At 34.8% G+C, this 19,170-nt stretch overlaps 1 protein-coding gene across 1 annotated transcript in view; it reads right to left on the reverse strand.

The window, feature by feature from the left end:
• The window catches only part of ANO2 (anoctamin 2), a 484,690-nt gene that overhangs the window by 354,202 nt on the left and 111,318 nt on the right, over positions 1-19,170 (reverse strand). The window contains exon 4 of the mRNA XM_052001239.1: positions 2,601-2,752. Within this exon, the coding sequence (XP_051857199.1) occupies positions 2,601-2,752 (152 nt within the window). The remainder of the gene's footprint in view (positions 1-2,600; positions 2,753-19,170) is intronic.

Consider the following 19,170-nt stretch of genomic DNA (forward strand, 5'->3'; position numbering starts at 1 on the left):
CCAGTTCATCTTCTACTCTTTGCCAAAGTGATTTTCTTAAATCATAAATCTTGCCATGTGATTCCCCTTCCCCCAAATTCAATTAACTCTAGTGGCTTCCTATTAGCTCCAGAATCAAATATAAAGTCCTCTGGCATCGAAACTCTTTCCTAAAAGGGCCCCAGTTAAGCCTTTCTAGTCTTTTGACTCTTTATTCTTCTATATTCTACTTTTTTTTGGGGGGGAGGGGAGAGAAGTATATGTGACTTGCTCAGGATCACATGGCTGGTAATGTCAATTTGAACTCAAGTTTTCCTGACTCCAGGGATGCCTATTTGCTATTCCTCAAACACAACACTCCATTTCTCAATTCCAGCCTTTGCTCTGGTTGCCCTTCATTCCTCCTTTACCTCCATTTCTTATCTTCCCTAATTCCTTTCAAAATCTCAGTTCAAAACCCATCTTCTGCAGGAGACCTGATTCCCTCTGCTGCTAAAGCCTTTCCTCTAAGTCTGGAAATAGAAGAATACAGAAATAAATATAGAACAAATGGAACTCAACTCTCTTCCTCCTAACAAGCATAGGCTCTGTATCCATACCCTGTATGAAACTAGTTACTGACATGTCATCTTCTCCATTAGAAGATGAGCATCTTGAGGAGCAGAGACTGTTTTTGCCATTCTTTGTATCTCCAGAGCTCAGTACACAGTAAACATTAATAAATGCTTACTGACTAAATGATTGACCTGACTATTTACCCCTACTATACTGAGTCATTTGGGCAATGCAAAAAATGCTCACCATTGGAGGGTGAAGGGAGTCCAAGCCACAGGGTAGCACTACATATCTTGAAGAGATTGTATAGGACTCTCAAGGGGAGGTGGAGCAGGGCTAAAGATTCATTAGAATGGCAAGATGTTACTCAGCTGGCATTTCCAAATTTTAATTCCCATTCTGAGGGGAGTTTGAGTCACAGGACAGCACTGAATCAAAGGGGGCTCTAGGACCCTGGTGGAAAAACAGGACCCATCAGAGAAGGAAAAGAACTTGCTGCATATAAACTATAAAGAGGCCTTTACATGTTTTCTGTATTTGTATGTAGCCTCCATATTCTATGAGATGAAAGAAAAATAATATGAAGTAAAAAAAAAAAAAAAACAATATGTATCTGTTACCCCGGCTACATGTATGAGAGCTAGGGACATGTTACAAACATTGTGGAAACTCAGACATGATGAATACATTAGCTATATTTGGAAATAACCAGATTAAACTTGAGAAAGGTAATCTTAAACTAAATGGGATGTTTGATAGTCCATATCCAAGAATGGATCCAGTATATGTGAATCCAGTGTTTAACACTAACTGGAAAAGGGCAGAATTATTAAGTCTTTTATATCCTTCTAAGGCTAGCCAATTAGGATTTTAGATCTAAAAGGTACTATACAAATTACCTTGTCCAAAGCTCTTCAGTGTTCAGGTTCCCTAAAGCAATCTTTTCTGTCCTTGCTTTTCTTCCTCCTTTGGGTTGCAAACACCTCATCATTTTTAGTTCTTTGCCCTATCTTCCTGGGCTGTTGGTCCATACACTTCAGTGGAATATGATTCCCATTCCAGTTCTCAATACAAATAAGTGAGTTTCAAGAATGCTCACTCCTGCTTTAAGATTTTTCTTCCTATCTTTCTGAAGGCTCCCCAAAGGTGAAAGAGATAAGAGAATGGGAAGAGAAGAATTGCCAGAATTGAGGGGGCTCAACTTTCCTTTCCCAACAAACATACAAGAATACATATACAAATATGCATACACATGCACACATTTCTCTCCAGTTTGACTATAATCCTCAAAATGCAAAATTTCAGTAGGGATTCCTGTTTTAGGAATTTAAATTTAATTAATTAATTAATAGAAATTTAGGTAATTTAAAAGATTCTTCATCTTATTTCCCCTTAGTCTCCTCAAAATAAGTAAAAGCTACATCTCTGGACCACCAACCCACTACAAAAGAATAAGTCTTTATTACATTAGTAATATATTTACATAAATAACTCATTTATAACTATAAATAACATACATAAATAATATAGAATATAAATTATAAATGAAACTAATAATATTTCTAGTAACAATCTTAGAGGACCAAATAAAATAATGAGATATAGTACTATAGTGGAGAGAGCCCTGAATTTGAAGTTAAAGACCTGAATTCAAATGCCAACTCTGCCACTTAACATCTATGTTAAACTAGTGAATCAATTTACTTTTCTGCCCTCTATTTCCTCAACTATAAAAATAGAGAATTGGAATAGATGGCCTCTAGAAATAATTCATCTGTAAGTCTTTGATCAACCATCCATAAGCATTTATTAAAGTGACTACTATGTGCTAAGTATTGAGCATACAATGAATAAAAAAAAATTGGAAGGAAACCATCCATGGGTAGATAATGTTTAGTTTCCACTGCTGATGTTTTAGGCTTTTTGATGTATTCCAAGTGCCTTAGGAACTATAAGATGCTATATAAATGCCAGTTATCATTAATATGTTACTTTAACCCTCTCCTAGGACAGCCATCATTTTTTTTTAATTCTATGTCCCATATGACATCAAACCAAATACTCACAGATACAGTTTCTCTCTGGAGAAGGGATAGGAGAGGTTTTTCATCTTGTTGTTGCTGTGTTCTGGTACTCGGGGCTGTAAGGGGTAACTCATCTTCTGCAGAATATCATTGAATTTCTTTGCAATGGAGCCTTCTGATTTGATCTCGTACATCTAGAGAAGTCAAAACCACATGAGTGAAAAGAAAGCAAATAAAAGATACTAGAGAAATGAGTCTTTTTTTCTGCTCCCAACCTCATAGAGTCAGGATGCCCAGGTGACACATTTTAGGGGAAAGAGAATAAAAGGAAGATGTTTTCTAAGGTGAGACATGTCCTAACTCTTCCTACTATCAAGTGCCTTTAAAAAGAGGCTTTGGACTGAGACACTAATGTACTATTGGTGGAGTAGTGAACTGATACAAACATTCTGGAGAGCAATTTGGAACTATTCCTACAGGACTATCAAACTACCCTTTGATCCATCAATACTACTATTAGCTCTATATTCCAAAAGAGATCATAAAAAAGGAAAAGGATCCAAAGATACAAAAATATTTATAGCAACTCTTTCAGTGGTGGCAAATAATTGGAAATTGAAGGGATGCCCATCAATTGGTGAGTGGCTGAACAAATCATGGTACATGATTGTGATGGAATACTATTACACTATAAAAAATACTGAATGGGATGCATTCAAAAAAAAAAAAACCTAGAAAGATTAACATGAACTGATGCAAAGTAAAGTGAGTAGAATCAGGACACTGTACATAGTAATGGCAATATTATACAATAATATAGTGCAATAATCAACTGTAAATGACTACTTAGCAATTCAATGATCCAAAACAATTCCAAAGTACTTATGATAAAAAATGCTATTTCCAGAGAAAGAATTGATAGAATCTAAAAAAAAAAATTTTTTTTAAAGAATTGATGGAATCTGAATACAAATTCATGCATATTTTAACTTTCTTTTTCTCCGTTTTCTTTTTCTTTCTTCTTTTTAAAAATAGTATTTTAATTTAATCATTTTAATTAAATTCATAATTTAATTTCATAAAATTCCAGAAATTAATATGGAAATGTTTTGCATGACTGTTTAACATGCATGAGAAAAGAGACAGATAAAAAGAGAGACACACACAGAGAGACAGAGAAAGACAGATAATTTGGAAATTTAAAAAAATTTCAAATTAAAAAAAATCAAATATTAAACAATAATTTTACATGTAATTGCAAAAATTTTAAAAGAAAGATACCTCGGCAATAGTTTATTCTCTTACCTACAGTAATACAAAGAGAACAGCAAAACAGTGACTCACATCCTCACAAAAAAGCTTTTAAAAATCCAATAATCATAAGATAATAGAATTTTCAAAGAAAAAGGGCTTTAGCAATCAACTAAATCAATTCTCTCATTTCACAGATGAAGCAAAGAAACAAAAGTGATTTGATGAAGGTCATGGAAATGGTTAGCAAGAGAATCAAGATTCAATGTCAGGTTCTCTAATTCCAAATCCTGTATTCTTTCAACTATCCATCTTGTCCAACTCCCATTTCTATACTGTTCTAAATGTTATAAACATTTTCCTAACAAGTCTATAAAGTAAGAAACACGTATCTTTCTGGTTCCCATTTTACAGATATAGAGACAAATACAAAATACTTTACCCATAACCAGATAGCTAATGAGTAACTGAAGAAGAATTTGAACATAGGTCTTCTATCTCAAAGCCCAATTTTTTCATTATATCAAATCATTCCCATTTAACTCTGGGTTTTTGTGATCCTTCTGAGAACCTCATATTAACCTTCTTGATTAGATTTTCCTTTCTATCCTTGAATGATATTAACCATTACCCAAATCATGTCAACTCCTTTGCATTTTTATCATTCATCCTTCTCCTCTACATTAGATTATAATTTAATGTACATAGAAAGCACTAAATTAATGCTTATTGCTGGTGCTATTAGAGTACCATCTCTTGATTCCAAGAAGACAGAAAGAACTGGAAGTAATCTCACAAGTCCCGTTTGTTCAACCATCTCTCCATATCCATCATAACTAGCCTTATCAGTGCTAGTGACTAGAAAAATACTTGTTTTAACACATAAACCCTCATCTTCAGTAATCCAATTGTCCATAACATTCCTAATAAGGACAATCCTTCCACAGAAGCTAAACCCAGCCCTTCTCTATACCTATAAGATTCTTTATAAGATGTTCAACCTCAGAACTGCTTTTCCCCTCCAGTGGTCAACTTCATATTTAGCTTGGCTTCAGTCTTTTACTGGGCTCACATTCAAAACTTTCCCAGCCTGTTAGGACTTGCCAAAGCTCACACTCTGCCAGCATACTCTTTGTCAAACCAAGGTCATCTCCTCACAAATCTGGTCTGGCATTCAAGGCTCTCCACGGTCTGGTTCCAACTTCTATCCTGAGGCTTGTCTACTGCAACTCCCCTTCACACTGACATTCCAGACAGACTGAGCTGTTCTTTGTCTCCTTCAGTCCTCCCCTGTCTTTTTGGAATAGATTCCTTCTGATCTCTGTCAAAATCACTCTCTTCCTTTGAAGCACTAGAGAAGGACCTCAGTGGAAAATAGACACAAATACCTCTGATATAATGTGAATGTTCCAAAAAATGGTCTCTGTGTGACGCTATAAAATGTACTGATCCATCACTCCTCAAACACATACACATGTATTATCTCTGTAACCTAGAACCCATTTTGCAGGCTGCCTCTGTAATCTGGGTCCCTCAGTAGGGCTCTGTTTAGACCCTTCCCTGCAGGTTCTTTTTTTGATTTTTAGAATGAGGGGTTTGTTGACAATGTCCTGGCAGAATTTCTACTTCTCTGCCTTCTGATGCCTGGTGGTATTCAATATTAGGAATTTTCAGAGAGCAAATATTTCCTTCTATGACCAGAAATGCTTTCTTTCTTCACTTAATCGCTAACACTAAACAGCCCAACATCATTATAATAACAATCCTAGATTCAAAAAAAAAAAAAATCCTAGTCCTCAACCTCAACTTTCCTCAACCTCAGCTGCAGGGTAAATTCTCAGATCCTCAGATGATCCTTTCTATGTGTATCTCTAAAGTTTTAAGGTTACTCAAGCATTCAATAATGAACCCTGGAGATAAACGATCTGCTTCTGACCCCAAAATCCTCCTCCTTCCTTCTAAAAAAAAAAAAAGACAACAGTAGGTAGAAACAATCCTACATATTATGAGGATGAAGAAAGTGTAGCGCATTAGGATAGAAAGAGTTATGATTAGGGGCAGCTAGATGGTGGAGTGGATAGGGCACTGATTCTTAGGAGTTCAAATCCAGCCTCAAGATACTTAATGCTCACTAGCTATGTGATCTTTGATAAGTCACTTAACCTCAATGCCTTAACAAAAAAAAAAAAAAAAAAGGGGGGCCCTGACTAAAATAAGGGAGTAAGAAGTAACAAAGCCAGGAATATCAATAATTCATACTGAGAGAGTTAAAACATCCCTATTTCCTACACATACACATACACATATATATGTATGTATGTGCCATATATAAGATCTAATACTATGTGTATATACACATAGTATTAGATCTTATATATAGTACACATAGTATATGTAATACATAAGATTTATATTTATATATTACATTGATTATAATAGTAATGTAGTACATATTATATGTTAATATATGCATATATGTGCCCTTTCTACTCTAAGCACTATACCTTCTTCATCTGCATGCATAATGTATAGAGTTGCCTCCACATATAATATTAATTATAATAATAATATATTACATATGATGTTAGTATATCATATATAAATATATATGTATATAATGAACATTGTAGATTAATATTATACATTAATATAATGCATATTATATATTAATGTTTTGTGTATCACACACACATACACACACACACACACATTCCAATATCATTTCCATTTAACAGATAAAGAACTGAAGGTTAAGAAAGTTAAAGGACTGGTCCAATGTCACATAACTATTTAGGCACAAAACCAAGATTTAAATCCAGATCTCTTTTGACTCAAAATCCAATGTTTATGCCATTACTGAACACTAGACAGAACTTAAACACCTTTCCTCCAAATCTCTATGTCCAAGACTAAGCCCAGAAGTTCATTGTAAGTATTAAGCTCTATGTTCATTACAACATGAAAAAGTACATAAATTCTAGAGATAGAGGACTTGAGTTCAAATACCACCTCTGACATGTCACAACTTCCTTGAGTCTCAGTTTCTTTTTCTATAAAACAAACTAAAGAACTTCAAAGGTTCCTTTTAGCTGCAGCTTTATAAGCTTAGAGCTTTTCATTCCTCCTACCGCAGCCCATCCCCATCAGAGACTGCCATGTTCCCAAAGGTGGTTTCTATTTTCTTTTAGATCTAAATACTTGTTCTGAATCATAATAATTCCCCAAAGCAAGGCCACTGAAAGACCTGTAAACTGGAAGCAGAAAGCCTCATAAAATAGGAGATATTCTGAGACTAAAGAATATGATGGGGGAGAAAAAGAAAACATAGGAGACCAGGATCTCTGCCTAGACATTAATATAGATAGCTTTATGATGAAGAATCATAAATACTTAGTTTTCTCCATGCATACATTTTTGGCTACCATCAGAGTCCAGATTTAACCTAAGAAAGGATGTATAGAAAGCTGGTGACATTCAGAAATAAAACTCAGCATCAAGTATTGCAAAGCAACCAGTCAGAACCTACAAATGTGTACCCCAATTTTGATTTATTTTCCCCCAAATTCTTACCTGGGGAAGATGGCTTTTCTCGTTGACATTGGCTATGATGGATCTAGTTTACAATTTTTTTAAGTGGCCCATGGACCTTGGAAAATAGAGTTTAAAAATAAGCAGCAAGTATTTCTTTTGGTATAATGGAAAAGACTGGATTTGGACAAAGAGATATGGGTTCAAACCTTAGCTCTTCTATGCTATGTGACCAAAGGCAAATCACTTAAACTTTCTGAGCCTCACTTAATTATTCTATAAAGAAGACAATAATCGTTATACTTAACTATCTTACATGTTTGTTGTGCTATTGCTGAAGTAAAAATTATCAAAGATGTTAATATAAAATGACTACTCAAGCACAGAATTCATCATAGAGAAAGAAAGTAGACATGGCATAACTTGGGAAGAGCTGACTTTAAAAGTTCAGAGAAAAGATAAGTAGGAACCAAATTCTTCATATATTGAAGGGCAAGGCAGTCTCAGAGAGATAAGAAGTATTCAAAGATGCTGATTTGAAAACAGAAAGTAATAATAATTCTGACAAGGAGAAAAGAGGAAAGCTATCTGAAAAGATACTCTAGATACACGGAGAATCCATTAAGCAAATTCAGGCTTTTTAAAGACAAGCATAAAAGATGGAAGGAAATGAGGATAAATACAAGTAAACAATGCTGTTCGATGCAATTATTTTGCTAGGAACACTAGAGCCTTAAATAAGCTGGGATATGAAGACAACAAAAAGGGTTGTGGGGGGAGGGGAGTTAAGCTACATTAGAGGGAAGATTAAAGAAAGGAAAGAACTATGGATCCTGATGGATAGGATAATGATGTCATATAAGATTCAAAAAGCTGAACTATTCAATTCCTTCTGGCTTTTCTTTTCTTTCCCAAAGAAAAGTAGCATTGGTCTAAAAAGGATAGAACAAAAAATAGTTGTTTCCTAGTGGAAATTCAAGATAAGTTAGAAGCAGATAGCATCTTATCCTCAAAGGACTTGTCACACAGCTAAGGAAATCATATCCCAGGGTACTAAAAGAACTGTAAGGTATAATTATTGATCTGATGTCAATAATTTCTGAAATATTCTAGGAATAGATGCTAAAGTATTGGAGAAAGGCAAATGTTTTACCAGTTTTCATACATGGCAAGAGAATGGAGTCTAAAATCTATTGATCAGTGAACTTTATATCTTCTGCTCCTGATGACTTCCAAAAATATATTACACCTAGAGAATCAACTAAAAAATTATTAGAAATAATCCACAACTTTAACAAAGTTGCAGAATACAAAATAAATCCACATAAATCATCAGCATTTTTATACATCATTTAACAAAATCCAACAGCAAGAGAAACAAAGAGAAATTCCACTTAAAATAACTGTCAATAGTATAAAATATTTGGGAATCCTCTGCCAAGGGAAAATCAGGAACTATATAAGCAAAACTACAAAACACTTTCCACAAAATATAGACAGATCTAAGAAACTGGAAAAATATCTAGTACTCTTAGATAGGTTGAGCGAATATAATAAAGATGATACTACTCTCTAAACTAATCTATTTATTTAGTGCTATACCAATAAAACTCCCAAGAAACTATTTTGCTGACCTGAAAAAATAACAACAAAATTCATCTGGAAGAACAAGAGGTCAAGAATTTCAAAGGAATTAATGAAGAGAAAAGCAAATGAAGGTAGCTTAGCTGTACCAAATCTAAAACTATATTATAAAGCAGAAGTCATCAAAACCATTTGATATTGGCTAAGAAATAGAGTAATTGATCAGTGGAACAGGTTAGGTTCACAGAACAATGACTATAGCAATCTAGTATTTGACAAACCTAAAGGCCCCACCTTTTGGGATAAGAATTCACTATTTGACAAAAACTGCTGGAAAAATTGGAAACTAGTATACCAGAAAGTAGGCATAGACTCACACCTAACACTGTATATCAAGAGGAGGTCAAAATAGGTTCATGATCTAGACATAAAGAATGATATTATAAACAGATTAGAAGAATATAGGATAGTTTACTTCTCAGATTTGTGGAGGAGGAAAGAATGTGTGACCAAAAAAAGAACTAGAGACCATTATTGATCACAAAATAGATAATTTTGATTTATATTAACTTAAAAATTTTTGTACAAACAAAACTAATGCAGATGAGATTAGAAGGGTAGCAATAAACTGGGAAAATACTTTTATTTCCAAAGGATCTGATAAAGGCCTCATTTCTAAAATATATAGAGAATTGACTCAAATTTATAATAATTCAAACTATCCTCCAATTAATAAATGGTCAAAGGATATAAACAATTTTCAGATGAAGAAATTAAAACTATATGTAATCACATGAAAAGGTGCTCTAAATCACTATTGATCAAAGAAATGCAAATTAAGATTGCCAGATTGGCTAAGATGACAGGAAAATATAATGACAAATGTTGGAGGGGATGTGGGAAAACTGGGATACTGATACATTGTGGGTGGAACTGTAAATGGATCCAACCATTCTGGAGAGTAGTTTGGACCTCAAAACATTTTCAAACTGTACATACCCTTTGATCCAGCAGTGTTTCTACTGGGCTTATATCCCAAAGAGAACTTAAAGGAGGGAAAGGGACCCACAAGTGCAAAAATGTTTGTGGCATCCCTTTTTGTAGTGGCAAGAAACTGGAAACTGAATGGATACCCATCACTTGGAGAATGGCTGAATAAGTTATGGTATATGAATGTTAAAGATTATTATTATTCTGTAAGAAATGACCAGCAGGATGATTTCAGAATGGCCTGGAGAGACTTAAATGAACTGATGCTAAGTGAAATGAGCAGAATCAGGAGATCATTATACACAGCAACAAGAAGACTATATAATGATCAATTCTAATGGATCAATATCTAATGGATAATTCTAATCGATTCTCTTCAATAATGAGAGGATTCAAACCAGTTCCACTTTTTCAGTGATGAAAAGAGCCATCTATACCCAGAGAGAGAAGTGTGGGAAATGTGTGGAGCACAATATAGCATTCTCACTCTCTTTGTTGTTATTTACTTCCATTTTCTTTTCTTTTTCAGTTTTTCTTTTCCTTCCTTTTTGATCTGATTTTTCTTGTGCAGCAAGATAATTGTGTAAATACATATACATAAAAAGAAGAATATATTATAAAAGGATGGTTTTATGTGCTTAAAAAAAAGATGCAGCATAAATTCATCAAGAATAGGTCAAGCTGAAGAGGATGGAGTACAGGTAGCAATCCAGTTGAACTCTCCCAAAACTCCCCTCTAAATAACTTTAAAATAATTACTTGAATCAAATTTTGGAAGTGCTAGAATCAATAAAAGATCAGAATGAGACCCTTTTTCAGCCTTAGACCAAGATATAAATTCAGAAGACAAGGATATGAAAATAGTTATACCCAAAGCTGAAAGAATAATGCTAACTGGATACAAGCCCAACAAGAATTCCTGGAAGAATTTAAGAAAGAGATTGATAGCAGGAGAAAAATGGGGAAAAGGGATGAGAGTGATGTAAATTAAGAAAAGGAAATTAACAGCTTGTCAAGGGAGACACACACACACACACACACACACACACACACATATACACACAACACTAAAGGAAAGAACTCCTTCAAAGATTTATAAAAGTTTACCAAAGAATCTAGAAAGACCAATCAGGCTATTCAAATTAAATAAAGATGGAATCAAATATGAACAAGTATAAAGTCCAGTACTTGAGTTTCAATAATCTAGGCGACCATTCCTGTGAAATAAGGATAGAGTTTTTCATACATTATAAGTTCATGGTGTTTAAAATGTGATATGTCTAGTGCTATTTCAGACTATATTTTTAAAAGGCATACGGTTCATTATGAGGGGAGATTAATGAAGAGAAAAGGCTTTCTAGTAAGCCTTTAACTAAAGAATTGAAGACAATATTCCAGATGAGAACTAGAGGAAGGAATTAGGACTATTTATAATGGAGAAGAAAAGACTTTGGGAGGAAAAGGAAAGCCATGAAGTATATTCTCCAGGATTTGAAGTTTTATTGTGTAGAAAAAAAAATTAGATTTGTTCTGTTTGATAATAGAGAACAGAATCATGATCTCAGGGAAAACATCCCAATAAGAGTTGTCCAAAAGCAGAATAAACTATAATAGGATAAAGTGGGTTCTCTCTCACTGGAAATCTTCAAGAAATTAGATCACTTAACTAGCTTTTGAAGTAATTTTTTGGTTAAATATGAAGGTCTTAAGCTGGGACTCATATCAGGGGTCAGTGAATTCATATGGGAGAGGAATATATTTTTATTTTCACTACTCTTTAATTGAAATGTACCATTTCCTTCAATTATTTAAAGATATTATTCTGAGAAGAGGTCTCTAGACTTCACCAGACTTCCAAAAGAAACCGGGATGCAAAAAAAAAGTTAAGAATCCCCAAACTACATGTTCTCTGAGCTCATTTTCATGTCTTGGATTCTGATTCTATAAAACTGAGGTGCTACATAAATGTGACATTTCATTATCCTCTCTAAGAGATACCAGAGAAGCATCTGGCCTTTAGGGAGATGATATATTAATGTATGGAGAGAAGTTTACATTCCAACAGAATGTCAACTTCTTCAAGATAGAAATTGTTTTTCTTTGTTGTCTTTGTACCCCTGGGTCCCAGTACAGTGCCTGGCTTGTAGTATAACACTTAATAAATGTTCATGCAACTGAAATGAATAACTGTTATAGCAGGCAGTGTGTGGTAAGTGGCAATTAAGTGGCAAATGGTTGTATTTTCCAAATCAAAAATTGAAACAGATCATTTAACAAAAGATAAATGATCTACAAAGCTTTATTATATATATATGTATATGTGTGTGTGTGTATATATATATATATATATACACACACACATATATATATTATGTGTGTGTATATATATATATATATATATACACACACACACACACACACATAATAAAGATCTACAAAGCTTTATTTTATATGTATAAAATAAAGCTTTGTTCTATCCACTGAACCACCTGGCTGCCTCCATATATATATATCCACTGAACCACCTGGCTGCCTCCATATATGGAGGCAGCCAGGTGGTTCAGTGGATAGAACACTGGGCCTAGAGTCAGGAAGACCTGAATTCAAAATATGACCTCAGATACTTACTAACTGTGATCCTAGGCAAGGCATTTAATATCTGCCTTAATCCATAGGAGAAGTAAATGGCAAACCACTCCTGTACCTTTGCTAAGAAAATCTGAAGGACAGAATCCAAAAAAGTTGATCACAACTGAACATTTTTTTTTTAAACCGAGACTGTTTCTCAAAATCTGGAACATTGTAGATAAAAGTCATCAGCGCTATAAGAATTTAGGATGAAGAAATTATGCACTATTGTGGTTAGGAACTCTTAGAGGAAGTATGAAGAGCTGGTCATTTAAAAAGCATGAGTGGGTGAAGAGAAAAGGAATGAGGAAGGAATAAGCGGTCACTTCCAGCCCGAATTCCCTGATGTTCCACATTCCCACCATTTAACAGGGACTTGAGCACACCTCGCCTGGAGGGAGGCCACAGATCAATCCATCTTTTAGCCAGTCTAAAGCTGATCTACACATGCTCACTGGAAATCCCCTACCTATCCCAGATCTGGCCCAGAGGGTTTAGACAAAAATAGACCAAGCTTGGAAAGCACAGGAAGAGCAATTCCAATGGTGGTCACCAGTCATAGTGATTCTCTCTGCAGCTGCTAGTGGGGCTGTCTTGGGGAGAGACAATGATCTTCCCTCTCTTTGCCTGCTGACCCTAAAGCAGTCCCTCAGAACCAAAGACTCTGGCGGAGATTTGCCTTTCCCAAACTTTAGCCATCATCCAGGGGCCAGAGTATTCTTGCACAGCAGGCTCCAGGAAAGCCTCCTCTTTGTTTTTTATTATTATTAATACAATCATCAGCAACAGCAGCATCATTATTACTGTTATTCTTGGCCATCAGAGAATTATGAACATCCCAAGAACAGTGAGACACATGTTTGCCAGCTGTTCCCCATTATGCCTTCCCTGGGTACATGATACGCCTTTCATGTGCTTAAAATCATAAATAATTTTTAAAGTATGTTGCTCGTATTTTTTTTTAATTTTGGGATTCAAATGTGGTTCTAATAAAATCCTGCTTTGACCTCATTGTCACAGTCTAAGGAACTTACTGAGGTCCTTTTTCTTTCTTTTTTGCCCCTTGTGTCCCTAGGTCTCTCTCTACTCTGAAGGGGTGAATTCCGGAACCCATAACTACAAGTATCAGTGTGGTCTGAAAGCTGTTCCCTTTTCTTCTCTGCATTAAAAACATTTGCCTTCAAAAAGTACTGAGAAACAAGACAAGGATGGGGAAGGGGATGGCTCTATAGATTAATACTTTAAACTCTCAATTATCTCTGAGTAAATTATCAGCAGCCACCTGAGAACTTTTTCCCCTAGCAGCTGGATATAAGCTGATTGCCACAACAGTTGAGCCAGAAAAGGGTCAAGATCAGGAAGGAAAAGTATGCAAGTATCCTTTTAGGGTCAATTTTGTACTTCTGGTTATATTTTCTTTTTTTAAATAAATTTTTATTGATGTCGGGTTTTTTTTAAACATCAACAAAATTTTCTGCAGTATCTTTCCCTTGTCTCAGTCAATTAATAATCATGCATTAAGTTCCTATGATATGCCAGGCAATATATTAAATGCAGGAAATCCAAAAAGTAGCAAAAGTTAGTCCCTTCCCTGAAGGAGTTTAGAATCATTTTATGTAATTAATAATGTTTTTAAAGACAAGAAGGAAAAAAAAAAGAAAGGAAAATCTGCAGAAGGAAAAAAAAAAAGAAAGGAAAATCTGCAAAACTGCTCAATACATCACAAAAGTCTGCACATATGTGCAATTTATCATGCTCATGGACCTCCCACCTCTGCAAAGGGGTAGAGAATAGATGTCTTCTTGTACCTATTCTTTTAAGTCATGACTGTTCTTTGAAACATTCATTTTCATTTTGGTGTTTGGCTTTTTTTAGTTGCTCTTCCTATTTACATTGTTGTAATCATTTTGTATAATCTTTTTGGTTCTGTTTACTTCACTCTGCATTGGTTCATATAGATTTTTCTGTGTTTCTATCTAATATTCATATTCATTTCTCACAGGACAATGATATTCTGTTACATTCCATACTTTGTTTAGCCATTTCCCAAACAATGGGTGTTTGTTTCCTATTCTTTGCTATCAGGTACTATCATAAATATTTTGGTGTATATAGAGACTTTCTTTTTGTCAAGGGACTCCTTGGGATATGGAATCTCTGGGTCAAAGGACATGAGCATTTAGTCACATTACTTACATAATTCCAAATTGCTTGCAAAATAACTACAGATTCACCATACTACCAAGCATGAACTAGTGGACTTCTCTTCTCACAATTCCTCCAACATTATCTATTTCTATCTTTGCCAATGTATGGAATATGAGCTAAAATGTTAGGGATATTTTGATTTGCATTTCCCTTACTATTAATGATTTAAAGCATTCTTTTATGTGGCTGTTAATTGTTTGCAATTCTTTTGACAAATGTATTCCTATCTTTTACTTATCTCTTGGGAAATAGATTTTAGGTATACATACATACATATATATATATCATATGCATGTTTATGAAGTATGATTTTTAACATAAGTGGAACACTTTGTATTTATCAGTCACCCTGAGGTCAGCGACTACTTCAGTTTTATGATTGAAATCCCAAACCCTAACATGTACATAAGAAGCACTTAATAAAATTTCTAACTGAATTTAAATCCACCGAACTTCCTGATCTCTTAGAATGTTGACTCATTCATCTAGTATTAGCTATCCTTCCCATCTTTGTCATTTTTTTTATTTTCAAAATATATACATAGATAATTTTCGATATTCACCTTTATAGAACCTTGTATTCTAAATTTTTCCTCCCTTCCCCCTATCCTCTCCCCTAGATAGCAAGTAATCCAATATATGTTAAACATATTCTTCTATACATATTTCCACAAATGATATACCTTATTCTTAATAAAGCTATATTGTCTCTATAATCACTATTTGATGTTCACTATTAGATGTTCATCCATCTCCTTAACTATATATTCTAGAATTATGCCAAGAATTGAATTCAATCTGATGGACTCATAATTTACATTCTCTATTCTTTTCCCTTTCTTCAAATTCAGGCTGACATTCAACCTTCTCAAAAAGGTCTATTGTTCCTCCTCCATTCTTCAGGAGAATCCAAAGATCATGGCAGTAATTCAAAAATTTAATTCACCAGTTCTTTCAGTGATCTGGGAAGCAGTTTGTCTGTGACTAATGATTTTAATCCAACAAGGATGGTTAAGAGGATTGTCTCTTATTAGCTCTTTGTAAGATAAAAAATAATTATAAGATAAAAAAATGTAGCTTCTTTCTATTAGCATTTCTGTGTTTTTCAATCCAAGCAATATTTTCCTTGCCAGAGAAAAACCCAAGACAAAAAACAAAAACAAAAAAAGTTGAATACTTCTGCCTTCATTCATTCTATTGCTTATTTCATTATATTGCCCAACCTAAGAATCACAGTCTATTAAATAACAATGTTTGTTGTAAGGATGCCTCCATGTAGTATTGTTAAATTTAGGTAAATGGAAGGCAGTGTTGGTGATAAAGTGGTCATGAAATGCACAACTCTTCGGTAGTAAGTGACCTTTGCTATTGCTATTTCCAATCCCACCCTCCCAAAGACTCCTTACATGTTTAGTAGTCAGAACCTACTCTAGAATTAAAGTCACCCAGAATTATAAGTTTGTCCTCTTTTGACACATTGATCATAAAGGTCTCCAGAGCCTTAATTTTCTTTTCTTTGACCTCATCAGGGTTTGTCATGATGGAAGCATAGACACTTATGATGGTGGCAATTGCATTGCCATGAGTCTGTCATTCAGTCCTTTTGGAAGCCATACAAGCTTTCATACTATGAAGAATTCACACAGGGCAAGCTTACATGATGGTCAGATAAAAGCAATACAAGGATACTCTGAAGGTCTTTTAAGAACTTTAGAATTAATTGAATGACATAGGAGACATTGGCACAAAGACTGCCCCAGCATGGCATACCCTCATCAGACAAGATGCTGTGATCTCTGAGAAAAACATAATTGAAGTACTTCAAAAGAAATAGGAGATACCCAGAATTAGACTCAAATGTTCAGATGGACTATTTGTGCCTGACCATTCCAAGTTCCTATTGGTCTGATCACCACAGATGGACACACTGTAATTCAACTTTAACATTGGGTATTCTTTGAGAGTGAAGGGCAATAAAATGTTTGTGGCAGCCCTATTTGTAGTGGCTAGAAGCTGGAAAATGAAAGGATGCCCATCAATTGGAGAATGGTTGAGTAAATTGTGGTATATGAATGTTATGGAATATTATTGTTCTGTAAGGAATGACCAGCAGGATGAATACAGAGAGAACTGGCGAGACTTACATGAACTGATGCTAAGTGAAACGAGCAGAACCAGGACATCATTATATACCTCAATAATGATACTGTTTGAGGATGTATTCTGATGCAAGTGGATCTCTTTGATAAAGAGAGCTTTAATTGATCAAAGATGGACAGAAGCAGCTACACTCAAAGAAAGAACACTGGGAAATGAATATAAACTGCTTGCATTTTTGTTTTTCTTCCCGGGTTATTTCTACCTTCTGAATTCAATTCTCCCTGTGCAACAAGAAAACTGTTCAGTTCTGCACATATATATTGTATCTAGGATATACTGTAACCTATTCAACATGTAAAGGACTGCTTGCCATCTGGGAGAGGGGGTGGGGAGAGGGGGTGGAGGGAGGGAGGGGAAAAATCGGAACAGCAGTGAATGCAAGGGATAATGCTATAAAAAATTACCCTGTATGGGTTCTATCAATAAAAAGTTATTTTAAAAAGAGAGAGAGAGAGAGTGAAGGGCAATAACTAACCAACTCCTGACACTATTTTTACAAAACCATGCCATCTTTTGTATTTTAAGGGACTATGGGAACAGAGGACAGATAGGTGGCAGAGTAAATAAAGTAGCAGACTTGGAATCAAGAAGACCCAAGTTCAAATACGACCTCAATCACTCACTATATGTGTGATCCTGGGCAAGTCAGTTAAACCTATTTGTCTCAGTTTCCTTATCTATAAAATTAGCTGGAGAAGTAACCAATATATTTGCCAACATCTCAAAAGGAGGTCACAAAGAATCTGACTTAACAACAACAAATAATAGTCAGGAAGTTTTGTTTTTCCCTACAGAAAAACTAATTTTGCATCCATGTACTATAACATGTTACCATACTAACTCTAAACATATATATAGATATATAAAACTAACATGTTAACTATAACACATTACTATTAGAAGAGGGCCATTATTAGAACTCAGATCTTCTTTCCAAATCCTTTCCCCTTTGTTCTCCTTTTGAGTCTCCTACTACTTCCATTTGAGAGGCTCCATACTTGCAGGATTACTTACAGCAATGAAAGGATTTCAATACTCCTAGATAAGAAGGAATAAATCCTAAGAATATTGGAAGAAGAGGGCTTGTCTTGTCTTGATTATTTCCCCTTCAAAATGCCACATTCATTCCCACCCCTGCATTCTTGTTTATGATGAAATGTCTTTTTCCCTTTCCCCACTCATATCTTCTCCATTCTTCAGGACTCAGTTCAAGTGTTATCTCTTCCAGGAAGCCTTCCCTGACCATATATGATCTTTTCCTGCTCTGGATTCTCATCACACTTATAAAGTCTACATCCATAGGTCCTTTATTATGCTCTAATTATTCTGTGTGGATTTCATCTTCCACAAAGATTGCAAACTCCTTGAAGGCAAAAACTGTGTTTTATATTTTTGCATATCCAGTGTAGCTGTCAATATAATACTGAACACACAGTAGGTACTCAAGTACTTGAGGTACTGATTTTATCTGTTCTGTTCCCCATCTCTGCCGTCCCAGACTCCCTTAGGCTTTCTAGGGATACAAAATAACAGTAGAATACTGGCTGATGGGCTCTGTTCTCTTCTGGCATAACAGTAGCCCATTGCTATCTTAGGGATTTTGTCTCTGGAAAGCTTGAGAATTACATTTAGAATTACATTTAATCCTTTACATTTGTATCATACTTTACTGTTTGCAGACAATTTTCAAATCTCTCTAACAATGACAATAATAGCTAATATGTATATAGCACCTACAATGTGCCAAGCATTTAAAAAATATTTTCTCAGCCAATTCTTACAATAACTCTGGGAAGTGGGGACTATTATTAATCTCATTTTATAGATGAGAAAACAAAAACATACAGAGGTTATAAATTACCTACACTCACTCGGATAATATCTGGGGCAGGATTTAAATTCATGTATTCATGATTCTGATATGTTTTAGAAGTGCAATTTCAGAACCAAATGATATGTTTGGGGTTCAGCATCAAATGCTGAGATTGATGTATGCACCAAATATTGGAGTTTAGCCATATGAAGAATTCACGATGGCCATTGTTTTAGGCAAAAGGTGGATTTATTTAGAAGAAGAGGTTGTGAACAAAATGAAGGGACACATAGACACTAGAAAATATGAAATAAATTTGGGAGAGCCCATAGCAAGGAAAGGGGTTTTAATAATTAATGGTGGAAAAAAACAAATTCCCTAGTGGATCGCCAATCAACCAATAGAAAGTAAACACCCCATGAGGTTGGAATATGCCCTTAGCTGGCAGAC

Source organism: Antechinus flavipes, chromosome 5, assembly GCF_016432865.1.
Source record: "Antechinus flavipes isolate AdamAnt ecotype Samford, QLD, Australia chromosome 5, AdamAnt_v2, whole genome shotgun sequence".
Classification (NCBI taxonomy): Eukaryota; Metazoa; Chordata; class Mammalia; order Dasyuromorphia; family Dasyuridae; genus Antechinus; species Antechinus flavipes.